Raw genomic sequence first — 21727 nt, 5'->3', positions numbered from 1 at the left:
CCCCTGTGGCCAGAACAGGTACAACAACAACAATAACAACAACAACAATGTGGCTTAAAACAGAAACCAGCTTTGGTTTGCCCCTCTTGGACTTCCATAGCGATCAGGATTTGGGGGTTCGATTATTGATATCTAGTCAGACAGAAGTCTGAGGGCTTGGGTCGTTTTCCTGAATGGCGACGGCCAATTGTTGAGCGAGACTCTGAATTAAATCAATCACAAATAACATTTATGAATTAATAATAACTATGTAATAAATCAGCAAAAACTAAGAAAAGAAACTAAGAAAAAAATCCTGGAAACTTCTTAAAACAGGTGTCAGTTTTAACTTGGGAATTAGAAGTAAAAATCCGAAACAAGCTAAAAAAAAAATAGGGAGAAAAATGGTGTCAAAATGCGCAACTAAACCAAGAAAAGGCTGCGCTCCTTTTATTTTGGAGGTCTTGACCTGGAAATCTCTACCCCGCCCCTCTTCCTCCTCCTCCTCCTCCTCCCCGCCGCCCCTCGTCTTCCAGCGCCCACAGGAGGCTGGGGGGGGGGGGAGGGTGTAGAGAGGAGAAGAGCTGTGCTGGATTAACATCTCAGCAGCTGCCCTGACACACTTTCACTCTTCCATTACATGAATAATGGAGGGACCGGAGGGAGGCAGGAGGCGGGACGGCGGGAACATCCAGCCCCCCCACCCAGCCGAGGCCCTTCCACACACCTCCACCTCCTCCTGGCCTCCCGGTTTAACATCTCATCCGGACACCTGTTATTATTACTATGTTATTATTGTATTAGAAGCGTCCTCACACGTCGTATTTGGATGCACGACCTTTCATGCTCTCGTTCACGTGTCATACAGAGGCATAGAGGAACCTGAGGAACCCAGGGAACTCGGAGGAACCCCCATGAACACATGGGGAGAACATGGAGACTCCAAGCAGGAAGGCCTATCTGTGGGAATCCAACTTTCTCACTGTGTAATGCTACTGCTGCTAACTGCTGCTAATTGCGGCTAATCACTGAATGGCTGAGCAAAACAAAAAGAAGAATAAAGCAGCCTCATAAAGAAGAAGAAAACTGAATTCTGATCGACTGATTGAATCGGACGGTGCATGGTGTAGTTCCATGTGGTGGCCAGAGGAGGCCCTGTAAGACAAGTGCAGGTTGAACAAGGAAAAAAGGAAAAAAAAATTAAGAAAGTGTGAAAAATGTATTGATATTTTCGTTATTGATTGATTGATTGATTGGTTGATTGATTGATTGATATTTCCAGTGTTTCATGTGGAAATAGCAGGAAACACTATCTTTCATGAAATGGCAAGAGGTCATGTGAAACAAAAGATAAAAAAACTAAACTATAAATAAAAGAGCTGTTTTTTTTATTATTTAATTATGAAATAACTGGAAATATTTTTTAAACATTATTCATTTGATTAAATGACTGATATTATTCTAATTTTAATTGTAGCAATAATAATAAAGCACTAAAAATATCAGTAGAGGTCGAAGAGGTAGTATCGCCATGAGTAGTAGTAATATTGATGTTTTTGGTATTATTTTCATTATTATCATTATTGTTGTTGTTGATGTTATCAACATTAATATTAATATATTATATATGTGTTTATCAGTAGGACATAGTTGACTGACGCTGGGAAAAAAAATCATCTGCCGCATTCTGGCAAAAAATTATTTGGAAATATACAAAAATACAATAAAAAAAGGGTGAACTAAAAAAAGGATAAAATAAAACCAGTTAAAAAAAACAAAATAAAATAAAATAAAATACATCCTCTGTCTGTCTGGAGTGGCTTAGCAGTCTAATAGCTGGAGCTTCGCTGCAAGCCTGTCTGTCAGTGCACACGCCTGTGTGTGTCTATATGTTTTGTGAACCCCGCCGTCAAAGGGAGTGTGTGCGCGACATGACGAGGAGTGTGTTCAAACGCGGGAGGGTGTTAGTTCTTCGGGATTAAGTGGTTGAAGACGCTGGAACATCAAAGAGTCGGGGGTGTCGACGCTCAGCGTGAAGGTGTGAAGACGTCAGACGGGGCTTATAGCCAGGCAGGATATTAACACACAGACACACACACACACACACACACACACACACACACACACACACACACACACACACACACACACACACACAGATCCAGGCCGAATATTAGCGGGGAGGCGAAACACTCTGTGGGTGTTTCCATCCTCTCCGTTCACTTGGATGTTTTTCAGACCCTCAGAGGCCAGGAAGAACCCACATTCGGATCAGGGTCAGAGGTCAATGCTAGTGCAGTTAGCTGAGGTTAGCATGGACTTCTCTGCATCATGTGTCAGTGAGAGGTCAAACGGCTGCAAGTGAATTGTTTGTGTCCATTTCCACTCACTAACGGTCACAGGGCGGAGCTAGCTGCTGTTGAAGCATCGTTTGGGGTGGGAGCACGAATAACATTATTTCAGTACAATTGAGCGCACCTGAATATAAACCACACCCGCTAAAAATAACTAAATATATGTGCACGTATACAGGCCACACTTGTCTCTAAGTCGCAGATGTCCGGCTTGTAACATGAGACGTTTACACAGAATTATTTTTTAAAACCTTTTCATTAAATACAGATAAAATCCACGAATATATACTGGAAATACTTTTTTCCAAACAATATCTGTAATAGGGCATTAAAGTCGTCTTCTTCAGTGTCGGAATTGAATATCTCCAGAATTTCATGCTAATTTCATGGGTGTGATGTGAGCAAGCTAAATGTCATTAGCTGCATCATTGTTTAATCCGCATGTGAAAAAAGTAGAAGCTCATTGTCCAGAATTACAGGAGCTAGCAATAGCTGCATTTTCAAAGCAGCTGTGGAGGGAAGAGGAGCAGCGCGGTGAATGTGTGCCGCCTCATTTGAGGGCAGGACGCCGATGTGTTTGACATATTTGACCTGAACGCGACCCAGTGCACTGCAGAATGGTGCCATTGGTATTCACGGACCGTTCTGATGTTAGCGAGGAAGGACAGGGTTGCGGGCAAACCACGCGAGGTGTGATTTGTCAGCCGGGGCGACGATAACGGGCAATTACAAGAAAAACAATGGTCCCGGCTGTTCATCTCCGCCTCTTCCCTTTGCTCTAGTAATGGTCATGTGACCAATATTACTCAAAACGTATCACTGAAAAAGCTGATCACTGCAAAAGTACATGAAAGTGAAAATTCACTTAAAATGTGTAAATCATCCCAAAATAATTCCTCAAGCTAAGAATTCAAAGGCTGAATGAATGAATGAATGAATGAATGAATGAATGAAAGGACAGTAACTGATAAAGTATGTGAAAGCCAACATTAGCTCCAAATGTATAAATCTATCCTGAAATAATCATTCTTTATGGTAAACAAATGAATAAATGAATTGATGAATGAATGAATAATAATCATGAATCAATGTAAAAATTCGAAATGGCCTGATGCAACAGAGTCTAATGTAACACTAGAGTGAACGATGTGTGTTTTGATGGTGTGCAAGCACACAAACACACACACACACACACACACACGCAGGCTGATGAGCGAGCAGGAAACCGAAGCCACTCTGGACATAAATACATCCAGGCTTCAGATTTACACCCTGAGAGCAAAGCCACGGACGAATTACTCTGCGCTCCGCCTCCACGGCGTCAAACACACACACACACACGGCGGAGGTCAGAGGAAGGATACGATGAAGTGATTGTCTAAATTCAGCTGTCAATCATTCAGGGAACTTCAAGTTGCAAGTCCATTGATGCTAATGAAAATAAAACATGGAGTAAACAACAAACTAGCACGGCAAGTAGAGGTTGGGAGGATGGCATTGGTTAGCAGCAGTTAGCAGAAGTTAAAATTGGTTAGCAGAGGTTAACATTGGTTAGCATTGGTTAGCAGAGGTTGGCATTGGTTAGTGGTTATCACTTCTGGATCCCCACAGTTTTCCTTCCTGTGTGGAGCTGCGATGTTCTCCCCGGTTGGGATGGTCAGCATGTGGTTCCTCAGGGTTCTCCAGGTTCCTTTAAGATTCAATGGAGACCCTGAACTGTGTGACTGTATGAATGAGAGGGTGAACGGTTTAAAACAAAACCTTTATATTTCTATTTTTAGCAAATGAGAGCGAATGATATCACGTCTGTATATATGTGTGTGTGAATGAATGAGTGAATGTTATATCTCTTTTGTGATGCATGTATGAGTGAATGAATGAATATGTCTCTGAGAGGGTGAATGCCGCCTTTCCTGATATGACCTGTGAATGAATGAGTGAATGCTTTGACTCCATAAGATGCGTGAATGAATGAATGAATTTGTCAAACACTCACTCTCTCTACATGACACTTGAATGACAGACTATGGTTGCATGTCTCTATATGACATGTGAGTAAAACAATAAATGAATGAGTGAATAAATATGTCTATGACCTGAGAATGAGAGGGTGAACAGTGGTATGTCTCCATATGTGGCCCTGTGATCGACCATTCATTCAATGAATGAATGACTTAATGAATAAATGAATGAGGTAAATCTTATTAATTAAATGTCATTAACCTCATACTTACTAATGTAACTATCAACCAAACTACTTTTATGTATGCACGAATACCTCCATATGACCTCCATACGACCATATATATATGTGTGTGTGTGTGTGTGTGTGTGCCCACAGGGGCAATGGTGTCCAAATCGAGGCCCCGCCCCCTCTCCGTGAACGCCGGTTGCGCGCTAAGCTCCTGTGAGCAGCCATTGTTTGCTGACCGGTGAAGTGCTGAGCGGGAAACTCCTCGCCACCTCTGGAAGCATAAGCACTTCTGCTGCTTTCTGCTTGCCGTGTGCTTTCTGTTTCTCTATGTATGTGTGTGGGTGTCGGTGTGTGTGTTTTCCGCTGCGTGTGCATTAAGAGGAGCGTCAGCGTCGGGTTTTGCTGCCGCCGGTGATTCGGCGCCGCCAGTTCGTTTCGTCCTTTCACGCCAAAGTTGAAAAAGAATTTGGCGTTGCAGAAAATCAGTTTTAATCCCCCCCACCCCCCACCCCCCGACTCCACACCGCAGGTTTTGCCCTCCAGTCGTTTCCCCTTATCGAGGGGTCGGGGAGGTTTGCTCAAAGGCGTGATTTAACCAATAACTCAAGGTTCAGCCCTGTCTCTCGTGCTGTTTTTGGTTAAAAAAAACTTTAAGTGATGGTGTTCCCTTAGCTGAGGCCAACTTTAAGGTCTTAAGGCTTAAGGCTAAAGGTTGGGGAGATTTGCTTAAAGTAGCAATTCAACCAACAACCCAAGGGCCAGGATTTTCCTCCATCTCTTGCTTAAAAACCCAGAGATCTCTGCTTTGGGATCATTTTCCCATTTTCCAATCTAATCTGATATAGTATAATATAATCTTAAGTATTACAATCCCACCCAATCTAATCCATTTTATTTAGATCCAGGGTAATCTTTTTCTAATCTAATCTATTCATTCCCATCTGATCTGATCTATTGTAATCCAATCAAACCCTCATGTAATCTTTTTTAATGTAATCTGTCCTGATACAATGTGATCTAATCCAATCCAATGCATCCAATGTAATGTAATCTAATGCAACCTTATGTTATGTTATGTTATGTTATGTAATGTAATGAAATGAAATCAAATCTAATCTAATCTAATCTAAGAAAATATAACCTACTGTAACCTGTTCTAATCTGCTGTAATCTGTTCTAATCTGCTCTAATCTAATCTACAGGATAAATTTATCTGAGGTAAAAATCCAAGGGAAGCCCTTCATTTTAGCTGCCGCTAATTTCAGAGGATTATTTAGAACGGTAACTTGAATATGAAAATATAAAAGCTGCTAGCTAGGACGCCTTCTGAGACAACTTCATCTGAGGTTTCCCTTAGCGCTTAGCGCTAGCATTCGGTGCCACTTCCTGTTCGAAACACAAACAGGAAGTCATGATTTAAGGAGGCCGTTCCGAACTCTGACCTGGCACCACATAATCTGGTCCTTCTCTGTGGGATTAAAGATGGCATGTGTGCCTGCATGTGTGCGTGCATGTGTGTGCGTGCATGTGTGTGTGTGTGTGTAAAGGTCGAGTCCTCCTCTAATCCGAGGACGATGAGCCGTCTTAGAAATCATCAAATATTTACAGGGAGGGGAGGGAATTTCATTGACTTTCATGCTAAGTATTAGCACAGCGTCGGCCCCCGGGGGCCCCTGCCGCCTCCACTAAGGATGAATCACTGGATGCACATCACCTTCGTCCTGCAGAAGGGCCTCACTCGGGCTGCTTCTTTAGCAAGGTCAGAAAGTGGGGGACAAAAGTATTACATATATATGTATATATACTGTATATATCATTCATTCTTTATGTACTTTGCTTCTATTGCACTCTCAGGCTCATCACATATAGACATGCTGCTATTTACCCTCTCATCTCTATGTCTGGAAAAATCCTCCATTGAACCTGCTGTATATGTTTGGACTGCGGGAGGAACCGGGAGAACCCTGAATAACCCCATGCAGATGGGGGGAGAACATGGAGACTCCACACAGAAAGGCTGTGGGAATCCAAGCAGGGACCTTTTTGTTTTATCCATGAAGGTTGTCGAAATGAACATGTCGATCTAGATTAATTAATCAATCTGAAGGGTTCGTTTGATTTGCGACTCCTAACACCTGCAAGGCACAGAAACACTCAAAATCCCATAATTCCACTCACTGACAAAGAATGGCGCTCCACTACCCTCTAGTGGCAGTACCATATTTCACCGCTATTGATATATATAAATATATAAACATACTTTAAATAGATTATTTGACATCCTTTATATGTATATGTATGTATATTGTATATATATTTATAAATTTCAGCCCCAGTATCACTTAACACCACGTCGACCTAAACACCTTTTTCACAAGTTCTACATTAATCAAAATACATATGCAAATATAAGGAAGGATCAAAATGAAAATATTGTGACCACAATAATTATCATATTTCACAACATTTTAATTTCGGAGGTTCCATTTATGTAAAAGGTAATGGATGAATGAATGTTTGCTCTCGAAAAGTAAAAGCTGAGGATTTGTTCTGTTCGTTTGCACTCACCGCTCTCTGGTTCACACCTGCACTTCCGGGTAATCGGGTCACGAGATCCGGGTTCCATTTTTTACCCAGCCCCTCCAGTTGCAGTTCTCCTTTAGTCCGCTAGAGGGCAGCATAGCATCTCTATCGTGCACTGACTTTTGTGAGAGGTTCTCCTGCTGTGTGTGTGGTGGGGGGCGTGTGTGGGTGTGTTTGCACTACAGTTTGTGTGTAGCTGTGTTGCATGTCTGTATCTGAAGGTGTTGTGAGTGTCTTACTGTTGTTTGTGGTCGTGTGAGTGTGTTTGTAACTGTGTTGTGTGTGTGTAACTGCGTGCTTGTATTCTTGAGTGTGTTTATGAGTGTGTGTGTGTGTGTGTGTGCGTGTGTGTGTGCGTGTGTGTGTGTGTGTGTGTGTGTGTTGTGTGTGTGTTGTGTGTGTATGTGTGTGTATGTGTGTGTGTGCGTGTGTGTGTGTGTGTGCGTGTGTGTGTGTGTGCGTGTGTGTGTGTGTATATGTGTATGTGTGTGTGTGTGTGTGTGTGTGTGTGTGTGTGTGTTCCTTCCATGATCTCCTTCATGGTCATACAAACCTCCAGACTGAGTGTGTTTATGAGTGTGTGTGTGTGTGTGTGTGTGTGTGTGTGTGTGTGTGTGTGACTGTTGTGAATGCAGTTAAGTCGAAAAGTAAGTGTGTGTGTGCGTGCGTGCGTGCGTGCGTGCGTGCGTGCGTGCGTGCGTGCGTGTGTGCGTGCGTGCGTGTGTGTGTGTTCCTTCCATGATATCCTCCATTGTCATACAAACCTCCAGACTGAGAGGAACAAATAACTTGTTTGTTCACAAACACACAAACAGGATCCTTCTGCTCTCAGTCTGTCAACAAACAAACAAACACACACACACACACACACACACACACACACACACACACACACACACACATACACTCTCATGAATGAATCACACACTTCCCCTCCTCTGGCAGCCGCACTGATGTGTGTTTTTCTCTTTCTCTCCCTCAGATCCTCACCGGATTTGAAATAAAGCTCCGGGAGGCGACAGCCGGCAAAGTAATCACTCACACGCACACACACGGACGCACACAAACAGCTGAGCAATCACCCGAGAGTGAAATCAGCCAAGAGCAAAACATGACAAAGCAATGAATTTCATGTTTAAAATGAGAGACATATTTTGTGTGTGTATGTGTGTGTGTGTGTGTGTGTGTGTGTGTGTGTGTGTGTTTACAACCTGGACACTCGTTTCCATGGAAACCGTTTGAAGTTCAGAAAATCACTAGAACAAAAACAAAATCCAATCAGAGAGTCAAACAAAGAAACTTTCAAAATGAACATATCACTCATGTCAGCAGAGTCTGTGCTGTGTTCAGGTGGTTCTGGAGCTCAGAAAGTCACCTGATTTTGCGCCTGTGTGTTCAGGTGTATTTGCCAGACGTCCGTTGCTTCCATTCTGCGGGAGGAAGGCCGCTCGCCGCGGGTCACATGACCTGGAAGAAAAAGCCAAGGAGACTCTTGGCATCCCGCATCGGTGAGAATACGAAAACTCTGTGATGACGATGACAGCTGAAGGCAACACTGCTGCGTAAACAATAAAAGAGGAGATGTTTAAAGAGTTTGTTTGAGAAGTGTTTGACGAGATGGACAAGATTGACAGAAAGATTTCCCTCAAACACAGAGTTGATCCACATTTATTGCGTCGGCACGCGCATGTGTGTTTGTGCCGATGTTTGTCTACTTAGAACTTCAGGACGTTTTAATATGACTGACAACTATGCAGCTTTTTTGTTTTTCATATGAATTTCATTGTAATGGATTAATTCGTTAATGCTAATGCTTTATACCGCTTATCCTGCATGTGTTGAAGGGGAATGTCGATCCAGATTAGTTAATTAATCTACAGGACTCATGGGTGGGTGAACCACTGCAAAGGAGCTGAGGTCCGTGTGACGCCATCACCATGACAACATTACGAAAAGCCTCTGCCGTCATGTTGTTATACGTAAAAATGATGCTGACAGTGGCGACTAAATTACTTGCAATAATGCAAACAACATCAAAAATGTAGCAAACAATAACAACAAAAAACATAGAAGTGCTACTCAAACTACTGAAACACATCCTAGCGGTGAGTGAATGCAAGGCTAAGTTGTCGTCTCCATGCCGACAGTGGAGGGGGCGGCACCAACAAGTGCCCCGTAAGAGCGTGTTAGCATTGCCGTCGCTAATGTGTCACACACAATAACCAGGCAGGTGGATGGATGGATGAAAAAAATGTCCTGCTGAGCGCCAGGAGGCGAAGATCTCTTCTAGTTGGGAGATGTTCTCCTGACCTTCCTCCTTGTCCTGTTTGCTTTCCTTTGGTGGAACCCCTACGGTTCTCATGCTGTTCCCAGTATCTCCTAGGTTGTGCATGGTTCACCTCCCAGTTTGACAGCGTAGCTACTTCTTCTCCTGGCATTGCCTCAAGACTACATTTTCATAGCAGTTAGCATGTGTCCAGGGCTCTAAGTGTCCAGGGTTCTCGTGTCTGTATTGAGATGAAGATGAAGATCGCCATCTGCGTGTGTGTGTGTGACATCTTGCAGGTGATTGGCCAGCTGGAGCCCCTCCCACTTCCTCCTGGTGTGGGCGGTGAACCGGTCCCATCCCATCCCATCCCATCCCCTGCCCCCCACCCCACCCCCACGTCATGGAGCCCAACAAGGTCCAATCAGAGGGCGGCCTCAACGTCACACTCACCATACGCCTCCTCATGCACGGAAAAGTAAGTTAGTTTTCTTTTTCAAGGACGCCATTAATAACAATTAATCATCTTTAATCGCCATTAATCGTCATCGATCAGAGATCAATGATTGAGCCTCAACACTGGTACAGGATGCAAACAAACACAATAGAAAAATTAAATTTAAACATTAATAAAAGTAGTATGTATCATTTATTTAGTAATAACTTTTATATATTTGCTTTATATATTTATATATTTGCTTGAAACTCTGGCACAACAATTTCCTTCGGGATGAATGAAGTTGTTCTCATCTCATATGACTATAGTTCTACCATTTGTTTTGGTGTTGCTATAATATATATGATATATTTTTAAATTTTATATTGTTTCCAGTCATACATTGTCGTTATTGTTGTTATTATTGCTTTAATTATTTTTATTTAATCATCATCATCATCATTCTTATTATTATTATGTTTATTTTGTTTTTTATTTTTATTTATTTTATTTTCATTATTATATTATTATAATCATTGTTAAAGTTGTTTTTATTAATTTTATTGTTTATTGTTTCTTAAAATCTTATTAATTATAATATACATTATTATCATTATCATTATTATTATCATTATTATACTAGTCCTCCCAGAATAGCAGTGTTGGGTTGAGATTGCTAAAAAGTATTGACCTCTGATGACATCATGAAGCACCTGCCTTCCCCCTCTCATTAACACCCATGGACGACGTAGTCTTCAATGCTGAGGGCTTACAGACAGTCGAAGGAACCTGGAGAACCCGGGCAGGAGGCAGGAGAACCTGGATATGGACATTGATTCTGTTCTCTTGGGCAGCAGATCACACACTGCGTCAACACACACATTCTGCGTCTGTATCCAGACAGGCCCCGCATCCTGCCAGGGTGTGTGTGTGTGTGTGTGTGTGTGTGTGTGTGTGTGTGTTTGTGTGTGTGTGTGTGTGTGTGTGTGTGTGTGGGACAGAGGTCGGAGGGGGACAGGATGACCCACATTGCAGTGAAAGAGATTTTTCTCCAAACTGTTGTGTGTATAATCCTGCTGTGGATGGACACACACGCACACACACACACACACACACACACACACACACACACACACACACACACACAGGTTCATGAAGCCAGGGTAGATGTGAAATCAGTGTATGAGCTCCTGTGGATAAGTTAGGGTCTTCAGCAGACATGCTGACCTTTTTTTTTGGACCGTTCTTGGACGTTCTCCTGCAAACCATGCAGGAGAATGTCAACGTCTTACCTTCACCTTCTCGCCCCCGTCCAGGAAATAATGCATTTATCACATATCTGAAATATCCACCTTCCCCCCCCATTTTTTCTTTTTCTCCGTGCAGGAGGTGGGGAGCATCATCGGAAAGGTAAGCCGTCGCCTAGGAAACCGAACAAACAGGAAGCGGGTTAGCCCAGTGTGGGGACGTTCGATCAGATCAAATTTTGATTGAAGGTCATTGGAAGGTCGTGCACCGCGGTCGCTCAACAGCCTGAAACGTCGCACACTAAATCGGAAGAGTGGCTGATGTGCATTTAAATAAAACAGTGTGTTCTTGGGAAAAAGGAAATGGAGTGTCCTACTGCGTGGCTGGCATGAAACGCCCCCGATAGACTTTTTGCTCCCGCCAGTTTCCGTGGTGACGATAGTGCATGACCTCTCTGAATGGGTCAATCAGCAGACCACCTAGTAGCCCAGGAGATCAATATTTCATACTGAACTGATTTTTAAATGTTGATGATGAGTTGTTTTATTTTATTAAAAAAACAGAATTTGATCTTTTTAAATTTTTTTTTATATTTTATATATTTTTAATTATTATTAATTTGTTTTCATTTTTTTATATTTTGGTTATACACTTTATATATTCATTTAATGTTTTTCCCCTTTCACATTTTAACATAATGAAGATGCACCAGGATATTTTTCCCCTTAATTTCCCTTTTATTGCAAAATTTTGGATTTTAACATTATTAATTAATTAAATAATTTGTATCTATTTATCTTTCAGAAAGGGGAAACAGTTAAAAAGATGCGAGAAGAGGTGGGTTTTTATATTGAAGTACATATTTTATTGATTATATTACATTAAATGATATATCATTTATAAAATCATATTATTGTATATAATATTACATTTTCAAGTCATATTTCCACTTCATTTAAATCACGAATGTGTTTATATTTATTGATATAATATTTAGTCAGTATATATTAAGTTTTCTTTTGTGTTCTCCCAGAGCGGCGCACGGATTAACATCTCGGAGGGAAATTGCCCGGAGAGGATCGTCACCATCACGGGCCCCACAGACACCATCTTCAAGGCCTTCGCCATGATCGCGTACAAGTTCGAAGAGGTGCGACACGCCCTCGCCCGCCCTTCACCTACTCATATTTTTACAAGCCTTTGCCGACTCTTATTTCATTAGAATTAGTCGGATTTTTCAATTGCACACCAGCAAGATTTCACTTAGAAAATCTCAATTTTATTTATCTATTTTAATTTCTTTTTTCAATTTTTTTTTATTTCACCATAACATTTCGGAATTTATTTTTTTGGTGCAATTTCTAAAACAAACTAAATTAATTTGATAAAATCAAATGAACGAAAACAACAATTCATGGTCCTCTTAAGGACACTTTTATCCGAGGGATCGACACCAAATTGAGCTGTTATTTTCCCAGGACATCATCAACTCCATGAGCAACAGCCCGGCCACCAGCAAACCCCCCGTCACACTGAGGCTGGTGGTCCCAGCCAGTCAGTGCGGCTCCCTCATCGGGAAGGGAGGCTCCAAGATTAAGGAGATGAGGGAGGTGAGACTGAGACACATTGACCCTCTCATTCATGCGGAATATAGACATGAAAATGTTCACCCTCTCATTCAGAGACATACAACCAGTCACTCTTTCATTTATATAATGTTCAACTACTCACCCTCTCATTTATACACCATATAGACATGCAAGCATTCATTCGTTTGCACGCCACATAGAGACATGCAACTGTGGACACCTCATGTAACATACAATTATTCACCCTCCCATTGATAAGTCATATCTTGACATACAACCATTCACTCTTTCATTTGAACATTAATAACGTACAGCCATTCACCGTCTCATTCACGTCATACAAAGACATACAACCGTTCAATCTTTCATTCACACACCGTATAGACATATAAGCATTCACCCTGTCATTCATAGGGCATACAGAGACGTACAATTCACTCTTTCATTCAAAAGTCATGTAAAGTTTAACCATTCACCCTCTCATTCACAGTCATTTTCTTGACATATAACCATTCACTCATTCATCTGAATGTTATATAATGTTCAACCATTCAACCACACATTCCAAAGCAATAAAACATACAACCATTCACTTGTTCATTCATGTCATAGTGACATAAAAACATTCACTCTTTCATTTGAATGTTATATAAGGTTCAGCCATTCATCCTCTCATTCACATGCCATACAAAGACATACAATTCATTAATTCATGTATCACATGGAAATACAACCATTCACTCATTCATTCATGTCATGTGACGCACAACCGTTCACCCTGTCATCCATATGTCACACAGAGACGTACAAATCAGGTGACAAAAACACGTCTTTCTGTAACACCTCCTTGAACTGGACGGGTCAAAGTCGTGGTACCGGCGCCGGGGCATGGGACGGGCGGTCCAAATTAAAACCCCAGATAGCCCAGGAGTCAGCGAACCCCTCATGTCCAGTCCACAGGCGCCCAGGTCCAGGTGGCTGGAGACATGCTGCCCAACTCCACCGAGAGGGCGGTCACCATCTCCGGGACGCCGGACGCCATCATCCAGTGCGTCAAGCAGATCTGCGTTGTCATGCTGGAGGTGCGTGTGTGTGTTGCCGACTGATCCAAAACCTTTTATGCAACAAAATTTATTTCTAAGTCAAGCTTGGTTTTTTTGACCAATCACTTGTACTGTGTGACACTCCTTCCTCATGCTGACCCTCTTCTTCTTCTTCCTCCTCTTCATCCTCCTCCAGTCGCCTCCAAAGGGCGCCACCATCCCGTACCGCCCCAAGCCCGTCTCCAACCCCGTCATCTTCTCCGGTGGTCAGGTGAGCGCCAAACCCACCAAACCGCCGCCCCCGTCCTGCCCAGGCGGAAGGATGGGCGTATGGCAAATCACGCTGGAGGCGGCGGGGAGCCGGCACCCATTGTCATGGTCGTCGGCCCGAATGGCACTGCCCTTCGAGGACATCAGCACTACCAGATGCGCGGCCATTATCATAATAATTGTAATTTGAGTAGCTCTAATGGCCGCTGTGCCTCGCCTCACTCGCTGTTATTCAGCAAGACAACAAATGAAACGAGCGCACCCTCATTTCACAGGCTGACCCGGCAGGGTCGTGCTGACCTCCACGGCAGTGGAACTACACCCACAAAGGGGATATCTCAACACCGCTTACATTCACACACAAAAACAGCAGAACTTCGGCATACGAATGTCGTGATTTACAAAACAATTCAGCCAACGAATAGCGTTTCAATCAAATTTTGAAGCCTCAGTGCACCAACATACAAAGAAAACAAACTAGCCGGCTTCCCGTGTTGTGAAGTGGCATAGTGGCAGTCGTGCGTGCTACTCTGCATTGTTTACATCGTTCATCGTTCTCCTGTAAAACGCTTTTTTGTGTTTTTTTTCAGTAAGCTAGCCTCATCACGGGTCCAAAAAAGGTGTAGGGTGCTGGTGATAGTGGTGGTAAGAAGACGTTAGGAATTGCAGTCAATCCAAAGAGGGAAATAATAGCTAAATGTGAGAACGGTGTTCGTATTACAACACAGCTAAGTCAACCATTTGTACAATCGTGATGGAAAAAGATGTGTAGGTAAAGGAACCTGCCATCGACGGACCCCAGAAGCAACAGCATATTGTACATCAGGTCCACGGCCGATCCGTTGCCCAAACCGGACAGGGAAAGTAGCCTCGCTTCCCCTATCCGTGGCTGGAAAAGCATAAGTTGTTTGAGGGTGGCGAATCTACCATGTTGTGGGAGTGACGCAACAGCTCCAAAACATCCCCTGTGGACGGCTGGTCCAGCACTGCAACAGCTAAAAAGTACCTGGCTTTGTCCAAAAAAATTGGAAAAGCTCTTCAACATGTTGAAATCAAGAGGCCAGGTCACTCTGCCAGACCTCCAATAGCCTGACGGCCGTGGTGGGCAAGGACAGTTGAGCAAAATGGGACAATGTGGCCGAAGTGAAGTCAAGCACTTCTTCAGAGTCGGAGGTCACCAACGAGGAAAGATGTCGGTCCCATGTATGAGTTCAAACTTTATTCCTCAAACACACAAACAAAACTGACAATGAACTTCTGTGGTTCTGTCCACCACTTAGTGTCCACCACTATATACCTCTTTACACTGGATAGCCTTTCACCCATTCACATTCCAGTCCCATCAGAGGTGCTAACCATACATTCGGGAGCAACTCATGGTTTGCCTTTGGTCAAGGACGTGTCAGTGACGCTTTTGTTGGGAATCCAACTGCCAACCTTCAAACAAGAGTAGACGTCCGCTCCACCACTCCTTGGAATGCTGTTTTGTCATGTTGGCATCTCGTAGATGTGCTAACAGCGTTGCCCTCTCTCTCTCGTCCCTGCAGGCCTACACCATCCAGGGCCAGTATGCCATTCCACATCCCGACGTGAGTTCCGCCACCGCCTTGAGCTCCACCCTCCCGCCGACGTTCCCACCTCTCTCTCTGTCTTTCTATTGCTCTTGAATTCCTCAAAGTCCAAAAAGAAAGAAAGGCACACTTTGATGGCCCCACCAGATGGGAGCGATTAGCGGAGTGGTAATGGCCGTCCCTTATTGAAGTCTAGCAGGAACGTATGGTCCCGCAAAGACTAGAAGGTTCTCCAGTTCTTTGTCGGGTGATGTAGAAACAGACCATCAAGCTCAGCTGTAATTGTCTGCAAGGGAAAGGTCTATTTTGACATTTGAAGTCGTCAAGGCGACAGCAGACGCACATATGAAGGGATGTTTAGCGAGGCCACAGGTGCAATCACAGCCCAATAACCAGCAGCATGAAAACTTGAACTACACCTTTGGGTTGAAGAAGCAGCTTGACAGGTAGTCACAAATGTTAGCTTGAGACGATTAGCTGGCGTATGAGACTCGAGGCAGGTAGGGTGTTAGCGTGCTCTGGTGTTCTGAGTGCAGCTTGGAGGCCTAATGTCGATTTCCCGGTCCTGGATATCTATACGTCCGGACCCTCAGACTTTCCATAAAAAAAGTCACCAGTTTGCCATCGTGAGGCCGACAGCAGCTTTGAGCCACGCAGCCTAGCACAGATGGTCTCAGTTATTGTCTGTCCTGTCCCATCACTAACCGGGGTGTTTCGGTAGAAGACACGCACTCACTGAGCTAAATCTCCGCTCGTTAGCTCATGCGCTGTTTCTTCTCCGAGTATCGGACCAGACCGGCTAACTTTCACAAGGCTACACAAATCTTTCACAAAACATTAAAAAGCTACATCGCAATACAATCATAATGTACATCATAATGCTATATCAACATGGTTCATCACAATGCCACAACACCATGCTGCATCACCATAGTGCATCACAATGTTACATCACCGGGCTACATCGCCATGCTACATCACAATGCCACATCACCATAGTGCATCACAATGCTACATCATAGCATAATATTACCATGGTACATCACAATGCTACATCACCATAGTGCATCACCAGGCTATATCACTGAAGTGCATCACATTGCTACATCACTATAGTGCATCACAATGCTACATCACAGCATAATATCACCATGGTTCATCACAATGCTACATCACCATGCAACATCACAATAACATTCACTCACATCACACTCTTGCATCACAATGCTACAATGCACAGCTCTACATCCCGATGGTACATCATAGTGTTACATCACAGTGTCACTTTATGGTCCCATCACAGTGCTGAAGTTGTGCAACAGAGAGACACCAATGTGTCCCATTAGGGTTTGGCATCAGTTTTGCATCAACATGTTACATCCCGCTGCCGCATCATTTGATGACATTGTGGTGTTGCCTCGCAGCGTCCCATCATAGTGCCGAAACCCTGCGACGGCAAAACATCACTGTTCCATCTTTCAGTAATGTCCGGTAAACGGGGGATTGAGAAGAAGAGCACGGCGTCCTTCCTCTCGTCTTGCAGGAAGCGCGGCAAACGGGTCGATGCGCCCAACGTCGATTCAACTTCCTCATTACGAGATAATGGCAAAGAGGGCGTGGAAAATGAGTGGGGGTTGGGGGCGTGAATAATGGAACCTCCAGGAAGCGGCGATCACACCTCCAGATCTCCTTTAGCGTTTTTTTCTCCTCCACCCCCTCCTCCCTCTCCTCACCATTTTTCTCTTCACTTTTTTTTCCCACCCTTTTCTTCTGTCCTCGGTGTCAACAGTAACCTCTTAGCTCTTCCTCTCCCTCCTAACCCTTCAGCAGCTGACCAAGCTCCACCAGCTGGCTATGCAGCAAACCCCCTTTACCCCCCTCGGACAGACCACCCCCGCTTTCCCTGGTACGTACCCACGGCGCCCCGTAGACTTCTCCTTCTCCCATACCTTCCACCTTCTGTCACAGCATGAGATTTATCTCCTCCTTTATTTGAGTGTTTGCTTTTCATTTTTCGTCGGCGCTCAAGGAACAGAAAAAGGACGTGGAGGGAACAATGTACATCGGAAAGTGGCGCCGCTGCCAGGGCGAGGGGGAAGCGGGAAAGCGAGTACGGCGCGGCCTTCAGGGTTTTTTCGCCGACCGCGTTGAGCGCCGGGATGCGATGGCAAAATGTTCGGGAGCGCTTTGGTCCAACGGACATCTGTTGGCATGCTAATGCTAGCTCGATGTCCATGAGGTTCTCCAACTGCTCTGGACAGGGGAAATGATTGAGTCTCTAATTGACTGTGGATTTTATCATATGATCATTTCATTTGTTAAAAGGTGTTAATTGCTGGATTTTATTCTATTTTATATTCATTTTTATTTTTCACTTTTTCAATGATATTTTTGTTGATTTTTGTGAAAGGATTTTCCCAATTTTTCAGATAGCTACTAAAAAATTGTAATGCAAGGCTCAATAACAGATTCTTAGACTCATTACTATTTTAGTATTCATTTATTTACATTATTATTTAACATATTAATATTATTAGGATTTGTTATGATATTATGAACCTTTAAACTGTTGATTTTACAGACAAGAATTAGTTTCACATAACAATATGAATTAATAAAACATAATAATAAAATATAATAATAATAATGACAACAATAATATGTGATTGTTAAGATGCCTAACTGTGCACTTTTACATGAACTTGTACTTTTGTACTTTGAAGGAGAAGAGTATCTTACAAATTTTCACCGACTATCACTGTATTTGTTTATGTATTTCTTTCACAAAGAAAGGTGACAGAAACATCCAGAGAGTTAGCCGCCAGGAGTTGAGAGTTAGCATGCAGGCTAGCACCTGCGCCGTCAAGGTGTCAATGAACATGCGCCCAGGTACCAAACCCTCTTAAGGCCGGTGAAGAGGCAGAGGTTAAGAGTTACCCTGTAAGCTAGCAGCGAAACCATCAGGATTTAAATCATTGTACATCCCCTGGCACACCGGATCCTACAGGCTAGCATAGTTAAGATAAATGTTATTGATCCCCATAGGGAAAATTCTTTAAAGGTGGCACTAAGTTGATGGGGCCAGTAAATCAGAATTCAAGTGACAAACCAGAAGTTGAGAGTTAGCCCGCAAGCTAGCACTGAGTCCCTCAGGGTTGTCAATCGATGTACTCCCCTCCCCCCCGGCACGCCAGATCCTGTAGGCTAACACAGGCGCTTAAGAGTTGACCGTCAATCAATCCGGTGATTCCACGGAACCAGAATCTCGGCTCATGCTTGATTTTCAGCTCAGGTTCCCGTGACATCACTTGGTCTTCATCCTGATGGTCGTGTCTGACGCCTCGAATGAAACGGTGGAACTGAAAGGTTGTCTCCCTGCAGGTCTGGATGCCAGTCCTCCGGCCAGCACCCATGAGCTCAGCATCCCCAATGACGTGAGGATGCTTTCTCTTTGCTTACCTTATAGAGTAGAACTACACATTTAAGAAGTATTGTAGTGTCACAACACATGGAGAAATACACCTAAAAGTACTGAAAAACATGGAAAGAACAGGCAAGCTAATTGCAACGTTCAAAGGAAGCATACTGAGATACCACAGAACTTGAGAGAACCACAACATGAGTAGAAACACTTCTAAAGGTACCAAGGACAAGTGTATGAATAACCTGACACCTAGAGAAAGTATGCTAGAAATACCCCAGAACATAGTATTTCATGAAGGAAACTTGAAAAACAGTGCGAACAATACTACAACATCTTTGGGAAGTCCAAATGCCAAAGAATATGAAACTCCTCAGAGAAAATACCACCAGACATCGAAAAAAAGTACCAAAATACATCTATCCATCCATCCGTCCATCTTCTGCCGTTTATCCGAACCCGGGTCACGGGGGCACAGGTGACACTCCTGAGACACTCGTGAACAAGATCCAAACACACTTGAACTCCTCCGCTTGGGGCAGGACCTCGGAGTGGGCACTCCACCTGTTTCTGGTTGAGCACCATTGTCTCTGTTGCATTCCGCTGCAACCTGCCAACAGATCTACATCATCTGCAAAAAGCAGAGACTCTATCCAGTGGCCACTAACCGTATCCCCTCAACGCCCTGGCTGTGCTGAGAAATTCTCTCCATAAAAGTTATGAACATAATCGGTGATAAGGAGTAGCCCTGGCGGAGTCCAACTCTCACCAGAAACAAATCCAACTTACAACCAGCAATGTAGATTAAGCTCTGACACTGGTCATAAAGGGAACGAACAGCCCCTATGAGGGCGCTCGAAACCGCATATCCCATATCAAAATATAAAATACTGAAAATACCACATTTTATCAGAAGCTAAAAAAATACTAAAGTACTACTAAAGTTCCACAATCCATTAAACTAGTAAAGTATGGCAACACTTTGGGAGGATATGTGTCACAAGGCCATTAGAGAAAAGTACTTGAGTACCATATCACCTCACTGAAATATCCATATGGTAAAAAAAAGTGCTAAAGTATAACTAAAGTAACAAAACACAATAAGATCATAAAATACCACAACACATTGAGGCACATGCTAAAATACCACAAGGTTAGTAAAATACAGCAACATACTGAGAAACATGGTAAAATACCACAACACATTCAAAAAAGTGCCTCAACCCACTAAACTCGTAAAAAAATATAGAACTAAAATACAATGCATTAAGAAAAATACCAAAGTACCCTAAAATACCACAGGACATTGAGTAAAGGTCTTGTAGTACCACACAACACACCACAACAGGAAGTATTTCCTGCTTCCTGTTCAGAGGCCCTCCCTCACTTCCTTGTTTTGGTGTTACCTGGCAGCTGATTGGCTGCATCATCGGACGCCAGGGGACCAAGATCAACGAAATCCGGCAGATGTCCGGGGCGCAGATCAAGATCGCCAACGCAATGGAGGGATCGTCCGAGCGCCAGATTACAATCACAGGCACACCTGCCAACATCAGCCTGGCGCAGTACCTTATCAACGCCAGGTGAGCACTTAGGTCCCAACAGTGTCATCACAACAAATTGAACAGAGCTCAGAATGCCGCTGCTTTAGCTTGGACATTTGCGCCGCCATTACATGCCTCTTGTTTGGTATGCTCCTCTGCCTTGCCCGGCCCCCAAGGTAACAGTTAAGTCAACGACTAGCAGAACAAGCAGAATGTGCGCTAGCATTTATAGGTTAATTATCAGTCACTTGAAAGCTAACTGCCTGCGGTATTCCAATTATATCCTAGCCGATAAAGTGGCTAGTTGCTCCAAACAAAAAGGGCTAAAGCCGCATCCGATTTGAGTTATGGCTGGGAGCTCATCACCATTATTCACAACTTCCCCCAGAAAATTACAACAAAAACAAAACCAACATGGCGGCTCTGGGTCAAATGCTGTCAGCAGCATGCGCACGCACCCACACACACACACACACACACACACACAGTGGAACTGATGGCTATTGCTCTCTCACGGCAGGTTCAGGGATGTGGCCGCCATGTGGAATGACCCCTCCTCCATGACAACGTCCTGAACCCCCGCCTCCTCACAGCCCACAAAAACTGGTTCTGTTTCTAAAGCACCACCTCACGACGGCCCCCTCCTTCCTTTTCCTTGGATTCAACCGTATTTTTTGTTGTTTCGGTTTTTTGTTTGTTTGATTGTTTGTTTGTTTTTTCGGAGGGGGGGCTGCATTTTAGCGTTAGCCCGCAGGCACTTCCTGTTTTTCAGTCAGTATCATCATTCACGTATGTGGGGTCTTACCAAGAGGTAGGGGTTGGACATTTTGGGGAACTGCCTGAAGTATGAAGGCTAAAGCTAGACAGCACCACTGACTATTAATACAATTTCTAGGCAGGCAACGCCCTGTTATCCGATTCTTTGGTCAACTTGGTTGTTACACAGAACCATCCAGAAGGTGATCGCCTTATCCGGAGCCACACCATTAGCCGCGGATGGCTAGCGCACTTCGCCAAAATGTCACAACAAACTTTTACTTATTTATTTAGCATGTCTCATTCAAAGAATATTATTGTGTTACTATATTGTATTGATGATCGTCATTATAGATTAATTAATCGATTAAGTCCTGCTGTGTCACTGTTTGGTGAGAGTTACAACTATTTTAAAAAAACAAATAACTGGGGGAAAAAAAATCACAAAAAATAATAAAGGAAGAGAGAACACA

General features: G+C 43.5%; 1 protein-coding gene across 4 annotated transcripts in view; it reads left to right on the top strand.

Annotated features, from left to right (window-relative positions):
* The window catches only part of pcbp3 (poly(rC) binding protein 3), a 31032-nt gene extending 9305 nt beyond the window's left edge, over window positions 1–21727 (top strand). For 2 of the 4 annotated variants that reach the window (XM_086145410.1, XM_086145411.1), the window contains exons 2-15: window positions 8093–8140; window positions 8510–8618; window positions 9676–9854; window positions 11199–11222; window positions 11865–11897; window positions 12094–12210; window positions 12539–12670; window positions 13603–13731; window positions 13889–13963; window positions 15510–15551; window positions 17361–17439; window positions 18915–18967; window positions 20368–20537; window positions 21019–21727. In XM_086145410.1, the coding sequence (XP_086001536.1) occupies window positions 9780–9854; window positions 11199–11222; window positions 11865–11897; window positions 12094–12210; window positions 12539–12670; window positions 13603–13731; window positions 13889–13963; window positions 15510–15551; window positions 17361–17439; window positions 18915–18967; window positions 20368–20537; window positions 21019–21073 (984 nt within the window). In that variant the 5' untranslated portion in view covers window positions 8093–8140; window positions 8510–8618; window positions 9676–9779 and the 3' untranslated portion in view covers window positions 21074–21727. The remainder of the gene's footprint in view (window positions 1–8092; window positions 8141–8509; window positions 8619–9675; window positions 9855–11198; window positions 11223–11864; window positions 11898–12093; window positions 12211–12538; window positions 12671–13602; window positions 13732–13888; window positions 13964–15509; window positions 15552–17360; window positions 17440–18914; window positions 18968–20367; window positions 20538–21018) is intronic. The other 2 variants (XM_086145412.1, XM_086145413.1) reach the window with 2 other exon arrangements.

This window comes from Fistularia commersonii, chromosome 4 (assembly GCF_037954325.1).
Source record: "Fistularia commersonii isolate RoL2024-O1a breed Wild chromosome 4, RoL_Fcom_v1.0, whole genome shotgun sequence".
Taxonomy (NCBI): Eukaryota; Metazoa; Chordata; class Actinopteri; order Syngnathiformes; family Fistulariidae; genus Fistularia; species Fistularia commersonii.
The sequence above is the reverse complement of the archived record's forward strand: the minus strand, read 5'-3'. Positions and strand labels throughout refer to the sequence as shown.